The sequence below is a fragment of the Oncorhynchus mykiss genome, chromosome 22 (assembly GCF_013265735.2).
Source record: "Oncorhynchus mykiss isolate Arlee chromosome 22, USDA_OmykA_1.1, whole genome shotgun sequence".
Lineage (NCBI taxonomy): Eukaryota > Metazoa > Chordata > Actinopteri > Salmoniformes > Salmonidae > Oncorhynchus > Oncorhynchus mykiss.
The window spans coordinates 18,533,346-18,550,331 of NC_048586.1; the positions used below are offsets into that span (position 1 = coordinate 18,533,346).

Genomic DNA, 16,986 nt, shown 5'->3' on the forward strand with positions numbered 1-16,986 from the left:
CCAGCATGAAGACAATTCATATGAATAACACTTACACAATGTGTTGAAGGTCAACGGAAGGCAAAAGTGACATATGTTTCTATAAATCTACTCGTTTATAAAGCGTTTATATTATGCATTTAAATCTCTGCTTTGTCTTGGTCTAACAAAAAAAGGCACTAAAACGAGACAAAAAAAATGAAATTTGAATTCATTGCTACACAGACCAGAAAACAAAAAATACAAATAAATGAAAACTAGAGTGAACAGTTTACTTTTTATTTGTATAGTAAATGCAGAAACTCATTTGCCAATTTATTTAAATTTATATAAATACTGTAACTGGAAAGTAACTAAATGGACATGAAATGAACTTTGTAGAATAATAGTTTAATCAATGAGCAACTAAGTATGAGAATATCAAAATGATGTCTAAGAATCCAAACAAATAATGAGAAATGATCTTTAAATCATTCAACATTCCATGACAAAATCCTGTTTTCTAAACTTGTGTCTTGCTTTGAATCCAGAAAGCAACAAAACAACCTTCTTCCATTTTGACAAAAGGGTTGTTTAAACATACATACAGTAACAGTAAAACGCTCCTGGCAGCCCAACAAGTCCAAAAGTTGTTCTATGGGGAATGGATAGGCCAAGACCTTGCTTAGTCATGCATATATCTCACATATGAAATGTCACATTTGGTCTGATTTCATAATTTGGTCGACTACAACTCAAACTTAACATGGTAAAGTGACCAGTTCTACTGCTAACATAACTGTATGTAAAGAATGCCTAATATTGTAGTAAATCTCAGTCAGAATAGTTCAGTTTTACCAAGTCTTTCTCCCTTAAAGTCATATTCTTTTTTTGTACAAAAACTGTATTTAGATTAAATTAAACACAAAATGTTGCTGATTCCACAGATGTGTAGTCACTGACATGGTGTGTGTAGTCACTGTCATGGTAACGATATGGTAACGATATGAACTATGAACTCTGGCCAGAAATCATCTGGTCATAAACCATGGTATATTGGCAATAAATTATAGCGATGTGATCTCTCATCGTACTCTCTCTTTGTTTTGCCAATGGTTTCTTGTCTTACAGATCCCTGAAAGGTAAGTAGCAACAACAAAAAACGTACTCTAAAAGAAGGGTACGACACAGTACATTTCAATAACTTATAGCTATGCACATCAACAGAAAATGTACAGCGTGTTTGGGTACCAACACAACTCATGAGGAATCGTTATTATTATTAATCACAGTGAATGCTTTATTCCCCCCCCCCAAAAAAACAAGCAAGAAGATCTTATTTGCCTATTCTAAAGAATTTAGGGAGAGAGTAAAAATAAATGGTCTTTCTAACTTCCAACTCACTTCAGCAAGTTGACTTATCAAAGAGACAAATGCATGGATTCATTGTCAGCATTGTATGTGATTGTGACTGGCTATTCTGCACAACATGACTATACCTAACAAAGCTTAACGTAACAAATGCTTTAATTGAAAGTGCATTACAAAAGCCCTTTATATTAAACAGATAAACATAATATCATACTTTCTCGATACCATACAAAAAAAAAAAAAAACAGTCTGAACATATTTTTCCATTTGCAAACTACTCAAACAAACAAAACCAGAAATGTAACAAATGGCTTACATAGATAGCTCCAACATCCAAAGTGCTTTTCAGAGAGACGGTAGGCACGTTCCTCACCTTATCACTATGAGTAGTCTAGTCATAAAAATTTTCATAAATAATAGTCTCGGATGTCAGTTCAGCTCCTCACCATGAAACAAGATGGGGTTCGGTTCGTCTTCCAAAAACACAACCCCACATTTCCCTTTTTTATACATTTTGTGCTAGATACAAAAAACCTGTATTCCATGTTGAGCATGTCCATTTACCTTTCACATGAAGGACATTTATGTTACATAGGAAAATATTTTATCACCATGACTGTATTTTCCACATGCAAAGTCATTATGTTTTCTTTACAATAGTCACCCCTCGTAGATACATGGTTAACTGACTATGCAACGTTTTTCCCTAATGATGGGTTGTAGGCCCCACGTTCTTAGTGGGTCTTAGCATTGGGTTTGAGGCTAGAAACACTTGTTATGCTATTTTCTGGGTCAATGGCTAATTCTAAAGACTTGTGGTGGGTGGTTCACTGTGCAAACATATTTGGGAACCACTGCTTTAGAGGCTAACAGCTCTGTACAGATGACTGAGAATAGTACCAAACTTTCTGATTGTCTTATATGACATGGGACCCAGCATTCTGCTCTAGAAAGTTCTGGGAGCTGAAATGTAACTTTTAAAAAGAGCCTAAGTTCAGGGTCATAGAGCTCTATGTGGTGAGCACTGAAGTAGTGGCCATTCTGGACTGTTCTACAGCTTGAGAGGAGAGTTCCTCCAGCTGTCTGTCCAAGATGATCCTAGATAAGACATTCATCTTTCAGCGTGCTCCTGAAGTGAACTGTGGGAGCCTGATCTCAGTGCATCATTCCTGTGAGGCTGAAGAGGCCTGAAACCAACCAAGTTCCTCTGTGGTAATGCTAGTGACAGAGACTGAGCTCTTTCCTCACCGAGCACTTCTTACACTGCACCACGCAGCACCAGTGGAAGCGGCAGAGACAGTTCTCCTCGAACACCACCGTCTCGTCTCGGTAGCCACGCTCACAGCACAGCAGGTCACAGCCACTCACGTCCATGGCTGTGCTGTTACACATGCGGCCCCGCGTGCCCAGCGAGCCTGTCTTCCTGTTGGGTGAGCAGAAGTCGGGCGATTCGGCCGAGTAGATCAGGTCCTGTTTGTCCGGAGGCTTGATGTTCTGGCCCACAGGAATCAGGGTTTTGCCATCGTTGCCTCCCATCACCTTGGAAGCTCCATTAAACCTCTCCAGCAGGCGATCACCCACCTCCCGAAAGTGAGGCATCTTTTTCCAACAGGTCCGGAGTGTGCAAGACCCGGACAGGCCATGACATTTACATTCAGTTCTCATATAATTCCTCACCGCCTGTAGTTAAGACACAGAGATAGATAGGTGAGATAAAAGCAGACACCATACAGAAGGAATTTACCCTCCCCCTCCTGCCTCTGGCCTTCACAGAGCTCCCAGACCTTGACAACAGAACAGAACAGAACAGAGATCATTCAGTTATACTTGTGCTAATTAACCCTGGCTGCATGCACTGCTCTAACCTCTCGGTAGCTCTTTAAGATCACGTTGTTGTTTCTACATTTGGGCTCCCTTTGCTTCTTGTATGTTATTTTTCCAAAGATGTCCTCCTGAGACTATAATTGGCCCAACTACACAGCCACTCCTCCCCATTTACCTGTCTCTGACCCCTTGGAAAGGTTTTGGCTTGTGTGACAGTGTAACATACTGTGATGAAGCAATACTGACAAGGGTGAGCAAGTCCCAGGAAAATCAGAGTAATAACCTGTAATTACCTCCTCAAAAGAGCAGACAACCTCCAAACTGAGTCAGTGTTTCCCCTATATTCATTTAGCAGCGATGGACCACCGCTGCTAAATTCTTTCCACCGCTTCTGCCGAGACTCACTTTTAAATCAATAGTTGTTGGTTCAATGACTGGAAGTATATGGGAACAGCTAGCATGTTCTTGCGCTAAGGCTAGTAGCAATGCACCCCCCCACACACACACACCCTTGCCACCATTGCTGAAAAAATACTACGGGATCAATGTTGCAATGTTCCTCTCTCCCTGTCAACAAGAAAGTCATTGTATTTCAATATTTCACTTTGTCTACATACATGTACTTAGTCCTTCATAAAGAGCTGGAAAAAATCACAGTTTTATAAGGAGAAATATTAGCAGCTACTTGGCTTAAAGGTTTGAAAACTAACTGTGTGGCACACACTTGTTTCCTTGTTCAGAAACACGATTTTTGGTCAACTATCAGTTTACAGTGTTATAGAACTATTGTAGTGTGGTGCATACTGGCGGCAGAGAAGTCAGGGGCAGGTGAGCGAAAACTGATTTACAACGGTGTTGTTTAATATCCATAAACCACCGTCAACAGAACAATACAATAAATGTGTCAAACAAAACCCGGTAAATACCAGCATACCGTGCATAAGCACTACAAGAAACAATTACCGACAAGGACATGGGGGGGAACAGAGGGTTAAATACACAACTTGTAATTGATGGAATTGGAACCAGGTGTGATGGAAGACAAGACCAAACCAATGGAAAATTAAAAGTGGATCAGCGATGGCTAGAAGGGCGGTGACTTCGACTGCCGAACGCCGCCAAACAAGGAGAGGGACCAACTCCGGCAGAAGTTGTGACAGTAACCCCCCTTGACGCACGGCTCCAGCAGCGCGTCGACACCGGCCTCGGGGACGACCCGGAGGGCGAGGTGCAGGGCGATCCGGGCGAATACGGTGGAACTCCTGCAGCACCTTTCCTCTGGACTGTACCCCTCCCACTCTACGAGATACTGACGGCCCCTCGCCCAATTCAGTATGGAATGGAGCGAACGGAGTACGCCGGGGCCCCCCAATGTCTAGAGGGGGCGGAGGAACCTCCCGCACCTCAGACTCCTGGAGCGGGCCAGCCACCACTGGCCTGAGGAGAGACACATGGAACGAGGGGATAATACGGTAATCGGGTGGAAGCTGTAACCTATAACAAACCTTGTTCACTCTCCTCAGGACTTTAAATGGCCCCACAAACTGCGGACCCAGCTTTCAGGAGGGGCAGGTGGAGGGACAGGTTTCGGGTCGAGAGCCAGACCCGGTCCCCCGGTGCGAATACCGGGGCCTCACTGCGGTGGCAATCTGCGTTCACCTTATGGCGCGTCATGGCCTGCTGAAGGTGAACACGGACAGCTTCCCATGTCACCTTCGTGCACCTGAACCAGTCGTCCACCGCAGGAACCTCGGTCTGACTCTGATGCCAAGGTGCCAGAACCGGCTGGTACCCCAGTAAGCACTGGAAGGGAGAGAGGTTAGTGGAGGAGTGGCGAAGTGAGTTCTGTGCCATCTCGGCCCAGGGCATGAACGCCGCCCACTCCCCCGGGCGGTCCTGGCAATCGGACCCACATCCTGGTTCACTCTCCCCGCCTGCCCATTACTCTCGGGGTGAAACCCTGAAGTAAGGCTGATCGAGACCCCCAGAAGTTCCATGAACGCCTTCCAGACCCTAGACGTGAACTGGGGACCCCGATCAGACACTATATCCTCGGGCACCGCGTAGTGCCGGAAGACGTGTGTAAACAAGGCCTCCGCAGTCTGTAGGGCCGTAGGGCGACCGGGTAGAGCGAGAAGATGACAGGACTTAGAGAAACGATCCACAACGACCAGGATCGCGGTGTTACCCCGTGAAACACAAAACGGCTTGCCTGGCGATGGTTCAGTCTCCTCGCTGCCCGGATGTACTCCAGATTGCGGTGGTCAGTCCAGATGAGAAAAGGGTGTCTAGACCCCTCAAGCCAATGTCTCCAGGCCTTCAAGGCCTTGACGACAGCCAACAGCTCCCGGTCCCCCACATCATAGTTTCACTCTGCCGGGCTGAGCTTCTTCAAGAAGAAGGCACAGGGGCAGAGCTTCGGTGGCGTACCCGAGCGCTGAGAGAGCACAGCTCCTATCCCAGCCTCGGATGCGTTCACCTCCACTATGAACGCCAGCACGGGCCAGCACGGGAGTCGAGGTAAACAGAGCCCTCAGGTGACTAAAAGCCCTGTCCGCCTCAGCTGACCACTGCAAGTGCCCCTTCAGCAGTGAAGTAATGGGAACCGCTACCTGACCAAAACCCTGGATAAACCTCTGGCAGTAATTGGCAAACCCTAAGAACCGCTGCACCTCCTTTACCGTGGTGGGAGCCGGCCAATTACGCACAGCTGAAATGCGGTCACTCTCCATCTCCACCCCTGAGGTGGAAAAGCGATACCATAGGAAGGAGACGGCCTGCTGAAAGAACAGGCATTTCTCAGCCTTGACGTACAGGTCATGCTCCAACAGTCGACCAAGCACCAGGGACACATGCTCGGCACGTGTAGCGTTATATCAAAATGTCATCAATATACACCACTACACCCTGCCCGTGCAGGTCCCTGAAAATCTCGTCTACAAAGGCTTGGAAGACTGATGGCGCATTCATCAACCCGTACGGCATGACGAGGTACTCATAGTGCCCTGAGGTGGTACTGAAAGCTGTCTTTCACTCGTCTCCCTCCCGGATACGCACCAGGTTGTAAGCGCTCCTGAGATCTACTTTGGTTAAGAAGCACGCCCCGTGCATTGACTCAATCCCTGTGGCTATGAGAGGTAGCGGGTAACTATACCTCACGGTGAACTGATTCAGACCCCGATAGTCAATACACGGACACAGACCTCCCTCCTTCTTCTTCACAAAAAAGAGACTTGAGGAGGCGGGTGAAGTGGAGGACCGAATGTACCCCTGACGCAGGGATTCGGAGACATATGTTTCCATAGCCTCCGTCTCCGCCTGTGAGAGGGGATACACGTGACTCCTGGGAAGAGCAGCGTCTACCAGGAGATTTATCGTACAATCTCCCCGTCGATGGGGTGGTAATTGAGTCACCTTCTTTTTGGAGAAGAGCCAAATCGGCATATTCAGGGGGAATGCGCACGGTGAAGACCTGGTCTGGACTCTGCACCGTAGTAGCACCAACGGAAACCCCTAAACACCTACCTGAGAACTCTCGCGACCACCCCGTGAGGGCCCTCTGTGGCCAAGAAACAGTGGGGTTATGACAAGCTAACCAGGGTAGGCCCAGCACCACGGGAAATGCAGGAGAGTCAATAAGGAAGAGACTAATTCTCTCCTTGTGACCCCCCTGTGTCACAATGCCCAAAGGAGCGGTGACCTCCCTAATCAACACTGACCCTAATGGTCGACTATCTAAGGCGTGAACAGGGAAGGGCACAGCCACGGGAACAATGGGGATCACTAAACTATGGGCTAACGCTCTATCAATAAAATTCCCAGCCGCGCCTGAATCGACGAGTGCCTTATGCTGGGAATGCGGGGAAAACTCAGGGAAAGTGACATACACAAACAAATGCGCAAACAGAGGGCTCTGGGTGAAAATGGTGCTGGCTCACCTGGGGTGACGCAAGAGCGCCCTGCCTGCTGCCTCAATCCCCAGAGGAACCAACCTGGCACCGACCGGCAGTGTGACCTCTGCTGCCACAGATGTTGCACGAGCTGGAACACCCTCCGGTCTCCCTACGCACCTCCCCTCCCAGCTCCATGGGTATCGGAGAGGGGGTGTGGGAGGATGGAACCACCAGACCCCGATCTGAACGTCCGCGGGTAGCCAGCAGGTTGTCTAGCCGGATGGACAAGTCCACCAGCTGGTCGAACATGAGGGTGGTGTCTCTCCCCGACGGACGTCCTCACGCAGACTGCAGCGGTAATGGTCGATCAGGGCCCTGTCATTCCATCCCGCGCCGGCAGCCAGGGTCTTAAACTCCAGGGCGAACTCCTGGGCGCTCCTCGCCTCCTGCCTCAGATGGAAGAGGCATTCACCCACCGCTCTACCCTCAGGCGGGTGGTTGAAGACTGCCCAGAAACGGCGGGTGAACTCCTCAAACTGGTCCCATGCCGCATCTCCCTCTCTCCACACGGCGTTGGCCCACTCCAGGGCTTTCCCGGTGAGGCACGAGGCGAGGGCGGACACCCTCTCACTGCTCGACAGAGCCGGGTGGACGGTGGCCAGGTATAGGTCCAGTTGTAAAAGGAACCCCTGGTTCCAGCTCCTGCTGACTCCATAATTTTGGTCGGTAATTCTGTAGTGTGGTGCGTACTGGCGGCAGAGAAGTCAGGCGCAGGAGAGCAAAAACTGATTTACAACGGTGTCGTTTAATATCCATAAACCACCGTCAACAGAACAATACAATAAATGTGTCAAACAAAACCCGGTAAATACCAGCATACCGTGCATAAGCACTACAAGAAACAATTACTGACAAGGACATGGGGGGGAACAGAGGGTTAAATACACAGCATGTAATTGATGGAATTGGAACCAGGTGTGATGGAAGACAAGACAAAACCAATGGAAAATGAAAAGTGGATCAGCGATGGCTAGAAGGTCGGTGACTTCGACTGCCGAACACCGCCCGAACAAGGAGAGGGACCAACTTCGGCGGAAGTTTAGAGTCCAACTATGGCTAGAGGCTGTCTTGGATGATGCATTGGATGAAATGAGGAACATTCAGCTAGACAATAAAGACTTTCAGCATCTGAACCTAATTTTCACCATTGTTGAAAATAAAAAAAAGTAAGCATCAGGTGAACATAATCTAAAACATTTCTGAAGTATAATCTCCTGTACTTCTGCTTATATCAGCACAGGTCAAGTAAAACATATGAGATTAAGTGTGTTTGGAGTGAATGATAAAAAGTTAGCTCACCCCTTGGGGTGGTCTAGTGCTCCATAAGCTACTGCCTCTGGGGCACATTAACATTGTGCAACTCCAAGGATGGGTTCGAATACGACCCACTGTTCTTTCCTACCTATATATATCCATTGTAATAAAGCATGAAGAATTACGAAAGGAGTGGGACTGTATCACCCGTTATTTAAAAAAATAAATTTTCCCTCTACCAGTCGTCCTGCTTCGTTGTTGTGGAGATCGATCAACGTCCTGATGTCACTCTTGCCCTTTTTCCTCTTGGCATCCATGAACTGCTTGGACTTCTCGTAGCCAAACTCCACGTCGTCTCCGCAGCCGCCCCACTCCCACTTGACTCCTTCGACAGAGGTGGTGGTGGAGAAGGAGGCAGGCCGGGGGGGAGCCCTGCTCCTGGTCGCCTCACAGCCACACTGCAGCAGCTCCCCCATACTGCAGGCCTGCGTTACCGCGTGGGTCACCCCAGCTGCCGTGATGGCGTACACGAACGCTGTCTCCCGGATGTCTGAAAGATCATACAAGATAACACACACACACACACAAACACACACACACACACACACACACACACACACACACACGCACACACACACACACACACACACACACACACACACACACACACACACACACACACACACACACACACACACACACACACACACACAGGGGTGTCATCAGAGGAGTGAACAAAGAGTAGCCTAGGGCACCTAGTGCTTTTCCAATTGTTATTTGATTTATTTTGTATTTAACCTTAATTTAACTAGGCAAGTCAGCTAAGAACAAATTCTTATTTACAATGACGGCCTGCAAATGAGTGGGCCGCCAGTGTTTTGTGTTAATGCAGGCACTAGTGTTATTGTGTTTCAATCCAGAGTGTGACACTACAGACTTGTGGCGAGAAGAACCAACAACCTCTGCAGCATTCAAGACTGTTGCTTTGTGCGAAGGTGTTAAAGTTCACAGTTAGCCATTGATATGTTAATCCTAGCAGAACAGTAGCCACGGCCTTGCCTTGGCTCCAAGTCAGAGCAGGTCCGCTGGAGACAAGGCCCAGTGAGACATGGGTGCCGGCCCGCGTAGATGGAAACAGAAAGGTCGGATCCTTTCGGGTAAAACACTGGGGTAAATCCTCAATACCCCTGGTATCTCAGACACAGCTGCAGGGCTATTACTGTAGAAGAGGGGGCTTACCCCCCTGGCCCAGAGGGATGTACAGCTGCAACTGCAGATTCCCCTGTTCTTTGTTACTTTGGAAAAGATCCAGGTGTATTTTAGGCCAGTTGTCGACAACATCTCTATTCACTGTTTCTAGCTGCTATATTTCCAGGAACTGGGGGAAGGGAGGTAGGCAGTTAGCAGTCCATTGTGTCGAAGCTAAAATGAATGACTTATTTTCTGGAGCTGGAAGACATGAGCGTGCAGTCACCGCTCTGCCCTGTTGCCAATTCCATATCGCATGATTCAGTGAATGGGATTCATTAAATCTAGTGAAACAGAATCGGTGCCGTGCGAGGGCCCTGCAGACCAGCACCCTGTGATATGAATACCAGCTGTCTGTCTGCACACCCAGTGATGGCTCCATACAGGCCTGTTCTGTGTGTGTGGCGTCTCCTTGCCAGCCCCAGCCCCAGCTCAGCCCCAGCCCAGCCCAGCCTCAGTCCATCCCAGCCCCAGCCTGAGCCCAGTCCAGCCCAAGCCTAGCTCAGCTTTGACAGTCACCTGAACAGCCCCAGCCCAGCTCCAGCCCTAGAACATCCCGCCTGAACACACCTCATCCTGATTCCTCCTCAGTCCTCCCTACATACTTCTCCAATAAAGCCCCTCCCTGCCTGCCTGTCATATGCATTGTGCAGGCCATTCCCTATCACACACCATCACTGTTTGTTCTCAGGTTCAACCAGCTGTATAGATCTGGGGGGAAAACAAACGTTCTCCTCCCAGGCCAATTGAGTGTACAGAAGGGGTAGAGATGACTAACTCAATAACTTCTGTTGAGACTCCTCTTAGACAGGCAGTCACGTCAGCTGCTGTTGCAGGAGGTATCATATAGCCTGTGTCTCAAATGGCACCCTATTCCCTTTAAAGAGCACTACTTTTGACCAGGGCCCATAAGGCTCTGGTCAAAAGTAATGCACTGCATAGGGAATAGGGTGCCATTTTAGAAGCGTCCATGGAGGGATTGAAGGGAGACGTCGAACAGTCACACCTGTTTACTGTTTCAGCAGGAGAGGTGGAACTAGAGAAAACAACTACAGACCACTGTTTAGAACCCCCCCCCCCCCCTGAATCTCTAAGGGGTTCAATGTCTAGACAAGTTACAGTGTTGTTTCAGTTAAGAGCTATGTACCTTAGCTTCGCTCGTCTTTAGCTACTACACCAACGTGTAATGCCATCATCATATCTATATTGGATAGAAGACGTTCAATTCATGATGTTAAACTAACCTTTATTACAAACACAATCAAAAAGTGTGCCGGTTCAGTTGTACAATGTGACCGACCCTCTTCACTAAGATGATAAAAAACCCAGTTACATGACTACGAGAGAGAGGAGATTATGAAAATGTATATCTCTTGATTTGAACACCCTTTTATAATTTCCTCCAAGACACAAATTCCAAACTTCTCCAGCAGCCTATGCCTGGGCTTGCCTGGGAGATCACTTGGTGCCAGAAGGGGCTTCACGAGGAATTAGCTAATCTTTTTTTAATACTCAATCTTTGAGTCAATGATGCATGGGTTCAGGTAAAAAAAATATGGAGGGAACCCAGGGCCCCTCTCTGTAGCAGTACATGTGACAAAGCCTGACGAGTGCGAATACTTTTTATTGATTGATTTTGCTTCCATGTGTCACAGTCAAGTCTTGTACAGCACATATCTCATAGAAAACCTGAAATCCATTCTATTAAGTCATAGAACAGTGAGCACACCATGTAATCCCTAAAGATGCACAAAATAGACAAATACACTTACTCCAAAACTATACACATTCCACCTTTAAAATTATGCATAGCCTTATATTGCATAGCTTTTACTATAATCTGATAATTGACTCAACGCAGCTGCTCTGTTGATCTCTGAATGGCGAAAACACATATTTCTTTCATCGTGCAGAGTCCAAGGCCATAAGCCCCTCTCAAGCCCTCAACTTCGAGTCAGAGGAATGTTCAAGAGTATTCTGACTGTAGCTGGACATTGGTGTTCACTGGATGCACACTACTGTGCCTTAACACAGGTGTGAAATAAATTATTATATTGAAAATACAAGAAAAATCAGTAAGCTTAACAACTGTCTGCCCCAGTGGAGCAGTGAGAGGTTGATATAGTACACAACTTTAAGTGTTGGTGGTATGGAAAATGTATGAATGTTCATTTATATTTGTACAATTTATCCCATGTCCAACTGGGATCATTTAATTGACATTATTATGACATTATGTCACAATGTCTCATCTCATTCAGAGAGGAATGTGTGCAGTGTTAAATAAGTATGTTTTGAAATAATTTGTTTTTATATATAGAGTACCAGTAAAAAGTTTGGCCACACCTACCAATTCAAGGGTTTTTATTTGTTTTTACTATTTTCTACATTGTAGAACAATAGTGAAGACATCAAAACTATGAAAGTAATGTAGTAACCCAAAAATTGTTAAACAAATCAAATTATAATTTTATATTTTATATTTTTCAAAGTAGCCATCCTTTGGCTTGATGACAACTTTGCACACTCTTGACATTCTCTCAACCAGCTTCATGAGGTAGTCACCTGGAATGCATTTCAATTAGCAGGTGTGCCTTGTTAAAAGTTATTTTGCAGAATTTCTTTCCTCCGCAATGTGTTTGAGCCAAGGTAGGGGTGGTATACAAAAGATAGCCCTATTTGGTGAAAGTCCATATTATGGCAAGAACATCTCAAATAAGCAAAGAGAAACGACAGGCCATCATTACTTTAAGACATAAGATAAGTCTGTCAATGCGGAACATTTCAAGAACTTCGAAAGTTTCTTCAAGTGCAGTCGCAAAAACCATCAAGCGCTTTGATGAAACTGGCTCTCATGAGAACCGCCACAGGAAAGGAAGTCCCAGAGTTACCTCTGCTGCAGAGGATAAGTTCATTAGAGTAACTGAACCTCAGAATGTAGCCAAAATAAATGCTTTGAATTAGTGCAAAGAAACCATTACTAAGGGACACCAATAAGAAGAAGAGACTTGCTTGGGCCAAGAAACAAGGGCAATAAACATTAGACTGGTGGAAATCTGTCCTTTGGTCCAAATTTGCGTTTTTTTGGTTCCAACCGCCATGTCTTTGTGAGCGGATGATCTCCGCATGTGTGGTTCCCACCGTGAAACATGGAGGAGGAGGTGTGATGGTGCTTTGCTGGTGACACCGTCTGTGATTTATTTTGAATTCAATGCACACTTAACCAGCACGTCTACCACAGAATTCTGCAGCAACGCCATCCCATCTGGTTTGTGCTTAGTGTGACTGTAATTTGTTTTTCAACAGGACAATGACCCAACAAACCTCCAGGCTGTGCATCAGATGACCTGGCCTCCACAATCCCCCGACCTCAACCAAATTGAGATGGTTTGGGATGAGTCGGACCGCATAGTGAATGAAAAGCAGCCAACAAGGGCTCAGCATACAGTGGTTGTTCCACTAAAAGTTTTGCGATTAGGCTTCGGGACTTAGAGGTAATTTGTGGTTTAGTGCGGTACCCTGCGTCACCACTTCATTGCTCCAGACCAGCGCAAGGGGGAGTTAGAGCACTGATCATGCTTTTGGATCCTACTGTGTCTCTAACTGACAATGAATGGGTGGCTTAAATCTAAATAGAAACGGATAATTGTGCACAACTTCAGTATTACTTACTAAAACTGTTGTTACACTAAGGTTTTTATTATTTTATTTTGTTAGGATTATTTTGGTTTTACTGTAGTACTGTAGGCCACTCACGACCGGTCACGTTATACAGCGCCTGAGTAGCGCAACGGTCTAAGACACTGAATACCAGTGCAAGCTGTGTTGCTACATACCCGTGCCGTCCTCGACTGGGAAACCCATGAGATGATTGTTGGTTTTTGGTTTCTCTCCCTCTAAAAACATGTCTCACCCCATGTTCAAGAATTGTCTTTTTCTCCCTCATTTTACGTTATTTGAAAACAAAATAATCTCCAAAATATTGTTATTTTTTAAACAAAGCAATTATTATAAATTTTGTATAATTATATAAAATCCTGTTGGATATTCTCACAGATATTTTATTAACCCTGTTATTAGCAGGACAATATACACTGCTCAAAAAAATAAAGGGAACACTAAGAGAACACATCCTAGATCTGAATGAATTAAATATTCTTATTAAATACTTTTTTATTTACATAGTTGAATGCGCTGACAACAAAATCACACAAAAATTAAATTAAATTAAATTTAGCAACCCATGGAGGTCTGGATTTGGAGTCACACTCAAAATTTAAGTGGAAAACCACACTACAGGCTGATCCAACTTTGATGTAATGTCCTTAAAACAATTCAAAATGAGGCTCAGTAGTGTGTGTGGCCTCCACGTGCCTGTATGACCTCCCTACAACGCCTGGGCATGCTCCTGATGAGGTGGCGGATGGTCTCCTGAGGGATCTCCTCCCAGACCTGGACTAAAGCATCCGCCAACTCCTGGACAGTCTGTGGTGCAACGTGGCGTTGGTGGATGGAGAGAGACATTATGTCCCAGATGTGCTCAATTGGATTCAGGTCTGGGGAATGGGCGGGCCAGTCCATAGCATCAATGCCTTCCTCTTGCAGGAACTGCTGACACACTCCAGCCACATGAGGTCTAGCATTGTCTTGCATTAGGAGGAACCCAGGGCCAACCGCACCATCATATGGTCTCACAAGGCGTCTGAGGATCTCATCTCGGTACCTAATGGCAGTCAGGCTACCTCTGGCGAGCACATGGAGGGCTGTGCGGCCCCCCAAATGCCACCCCACACCATGACTGACCCACCACCAAACCGGTCATGCTGGAGGATGTTGCAGGCAGCAGAACGTTCTCCACAGCGTCTCCAGACTCTGTCACGTCTGTCACATGTGCTCAGGATGAACCTGCTTTCATCTGTGAAGAGCACAGGGCGCCAGTGGCGAATTTGCCAATCTTGGTGCCAAACCCACCTGTGGACGTCGGGCCCTCATACCACCCTCATGGAGTCTGTTTCTGACAATTTGAGCAGACACATGCACATTTGTGGCCTGCTGGAGGTCATTTTGCAGGGCTCTGGCAGTGCTCCTCCTGCTCCTCCTTGCACAAAGGCGGAGGTAGCGGTCCTGCTGCTGGGTTGTTGCCCTCCTACGGCCTCCTCCACGTCTCCTGATGTACTGGCCTGTCTCCTGGTAGCGCCTCCATGCTCTGGACACTACGCTGGCAGACACAGCAAACCTTCTTGCCACAGCTCGCATTGATGTGCCATCCTGGATGAGCTGCACTACCTGAGCCACTTGTGTGGGTTGTAGACTCCGTCTCATGCTACCACTAGAGTGAAAGCACCGCCAACATCAGCCAGGAAGCATAGGAACTGAGAAGTGGTCTGTGGTAACCACCTGCAGAACCACTCCTTTATTGGGGGTGTCTTGCTAATTGCCTATAATTTCCACCTGTTTTCTATTCCATTTGCACAACAGCATGTGAAATGTATTGTCAATCAGTGTTGCTTCCTAAGTGGACAGTTTGATTTCACAGAAGTGTGATTGACTTGGAGTTACATTGTGTTGTTTAAGTGTTCCCTTTATTTTTTTGAGCAGTGTATATATTGTTCATGGCTCCCGAGTGGCGCACAATGGGATTGCCTTGCAGTTCTCCAGTTATATCCACTGAAAGCACGCAAGGTTCAAGGCACGAGGGCAGGGGGCACGGGATGGGACGCAGAGCCGCGCACAGAAGACCGACCTAGCCCATGGGGAAGGGAGGAGGAGGAAGGGGGACGGGAGGTGGACCCCATTCATTGTCATTAATAAAATAATGCTAAAAATAGTTTTTCAAAATGCCGATGTATATTTAGTTATTGATCTATAACAAATTAATATGGGAATAAATATCACTGAATTACAGAAATATCCTCCAATCCTTAATATGTAATTATTGGCGGTGAGTCATGTCATATTTTTCGACATACTGTAGGCCTACCATAGGCGACATGAGTCTCACTAGTGTTGAGTAATGTGCTGTTAAAAATGGTGTAGGTCTTATTTATTTAAAGAGCATATTGGAGTTAGTGTAACCTTTATTTAACTAGGCAAGTCAGTAAAGAACAAATTCTTATTTACAAGGACAGCCTACTCCTTCTTCTTCGACATCAGGGAATTGAACCCCGGCCCCCCACAAAACAGGGATTCTTTAGCTAAATAGCCCAGTATTGTACTCCCGACCGTCACGTTGTACATCACCATATTTTCCATTCCATCCTAACGGAAACACAGAGGGTTTTACATTTTTCTTGGAATAGAAACACCATAATATTAATGAAATTAATTTAAGCAAGTACCAGTGAAACGTTTTGAAACACCTACTCATTCCAGGGTTTTCTTTATTTTTACTAGTTTCTATCATAGTTTTGATGTCTTCACTATTATTCTACAATGGAGAAAATAGTAAAAATAAAGAAAAACCCTAGAATGAGTATGTGTTCTAAAACTTTTGACCGGTAGTGTATATTTAGTCTCCCACCTGCCTTTTGACGAACACCAAACGTGTTTGCTTATTTTTTTCTTGAAGAAATGTTTTTTTTCTGGACACTCTTCCGTAAAGCCCAGCTCTGTGGAGTGTATGGCTTAAAGTGGTCCTACGGACAAATACTCCAATCTCCACTGTGGAGTTTTGCAGCTCCTTCAGGGTTATCTTTGGTCTCTTTGTTGCCTCTCTGGTTAATGCCCTCCTTGCCTGGTCTGTGAGTTTTGGTGGGCGGCCCTCTCTTGGCAGGTTTGTAGTGGTGCCATATTCCTTAAAATTTGTAATAATGGATTTAATGGTGCTCTGTGGGATGTTCAAAGTTTCTGATATTGTTTTATAACCCAACCCTGATCTGTACTTCTCCACAACTTTCTCCCTGACCTGTTTGGAGAGCTCCTTGGTCTTCATGGTGCTGCTTGCTTGGTGGTGTCCCTTGCTTAATGGTGTTGCAGACTCTGGGGCCTATCAAAACATGTGTATATATACTGAGATCACGTGATAGATCATTGGACACTTTATTTATCTAATTATGTGACTTCTGAAGGTAATTGGTTGCACCAAATATTATTTAGGGGCTTCATAGCAAAGGGGGTGAATACATATGCACGCACTACTTTTCCGTGAAAAAATGTAAAATTATTTTTTGAAACAAGTTATTTTTTCATTTCACTTCACCAATTTGGACTATTTTGTGTATGTCCATTACATGACATTCAAATAAAAATCTATTTAAAATACAGGTTGTAATGCAACAAAATTGGAAAAACGCCAAGGGGGATGAATACTTTTGAAAGGCACTGTGTTACCACTTATTTTGACATCTTCGGGAGATGAGAATCGTAGGCTGAACAATAA

The 16,986-nt window shown here is 45.8% G+C and overlaps 1 protein-coding gene across 1 annotated transcript in view; it reads right to left on the bottom strand.

Annotated features, from left to right (window-relative positions):
• Positions 1–250: 250 nt before the first annotated feature.
• LOC101268914 (protein Wnt-6) overlaps positions 251–16,986 on the bottom strand; it is a 35,453-nt gene continuing 18,717 nt past the window's right edge. Inside the window, exons 3-4 of the mRNA XM_021579181.2 lie at positions 8,600–8,910; positions 251–3,009 (exon numbers count right to left, since the gene is read on the bottom strand). Coding sequence (XP_021434856.2) covers positions 2,548–3,009; positions 8,600–8,910 — 773 coding nt within the window. The 3' untranslated portion in view covers positions 251–2,547. The remainder of the gene's footprint in view (positions 3,010–8,599; positions 8,911–16,986) is intronic.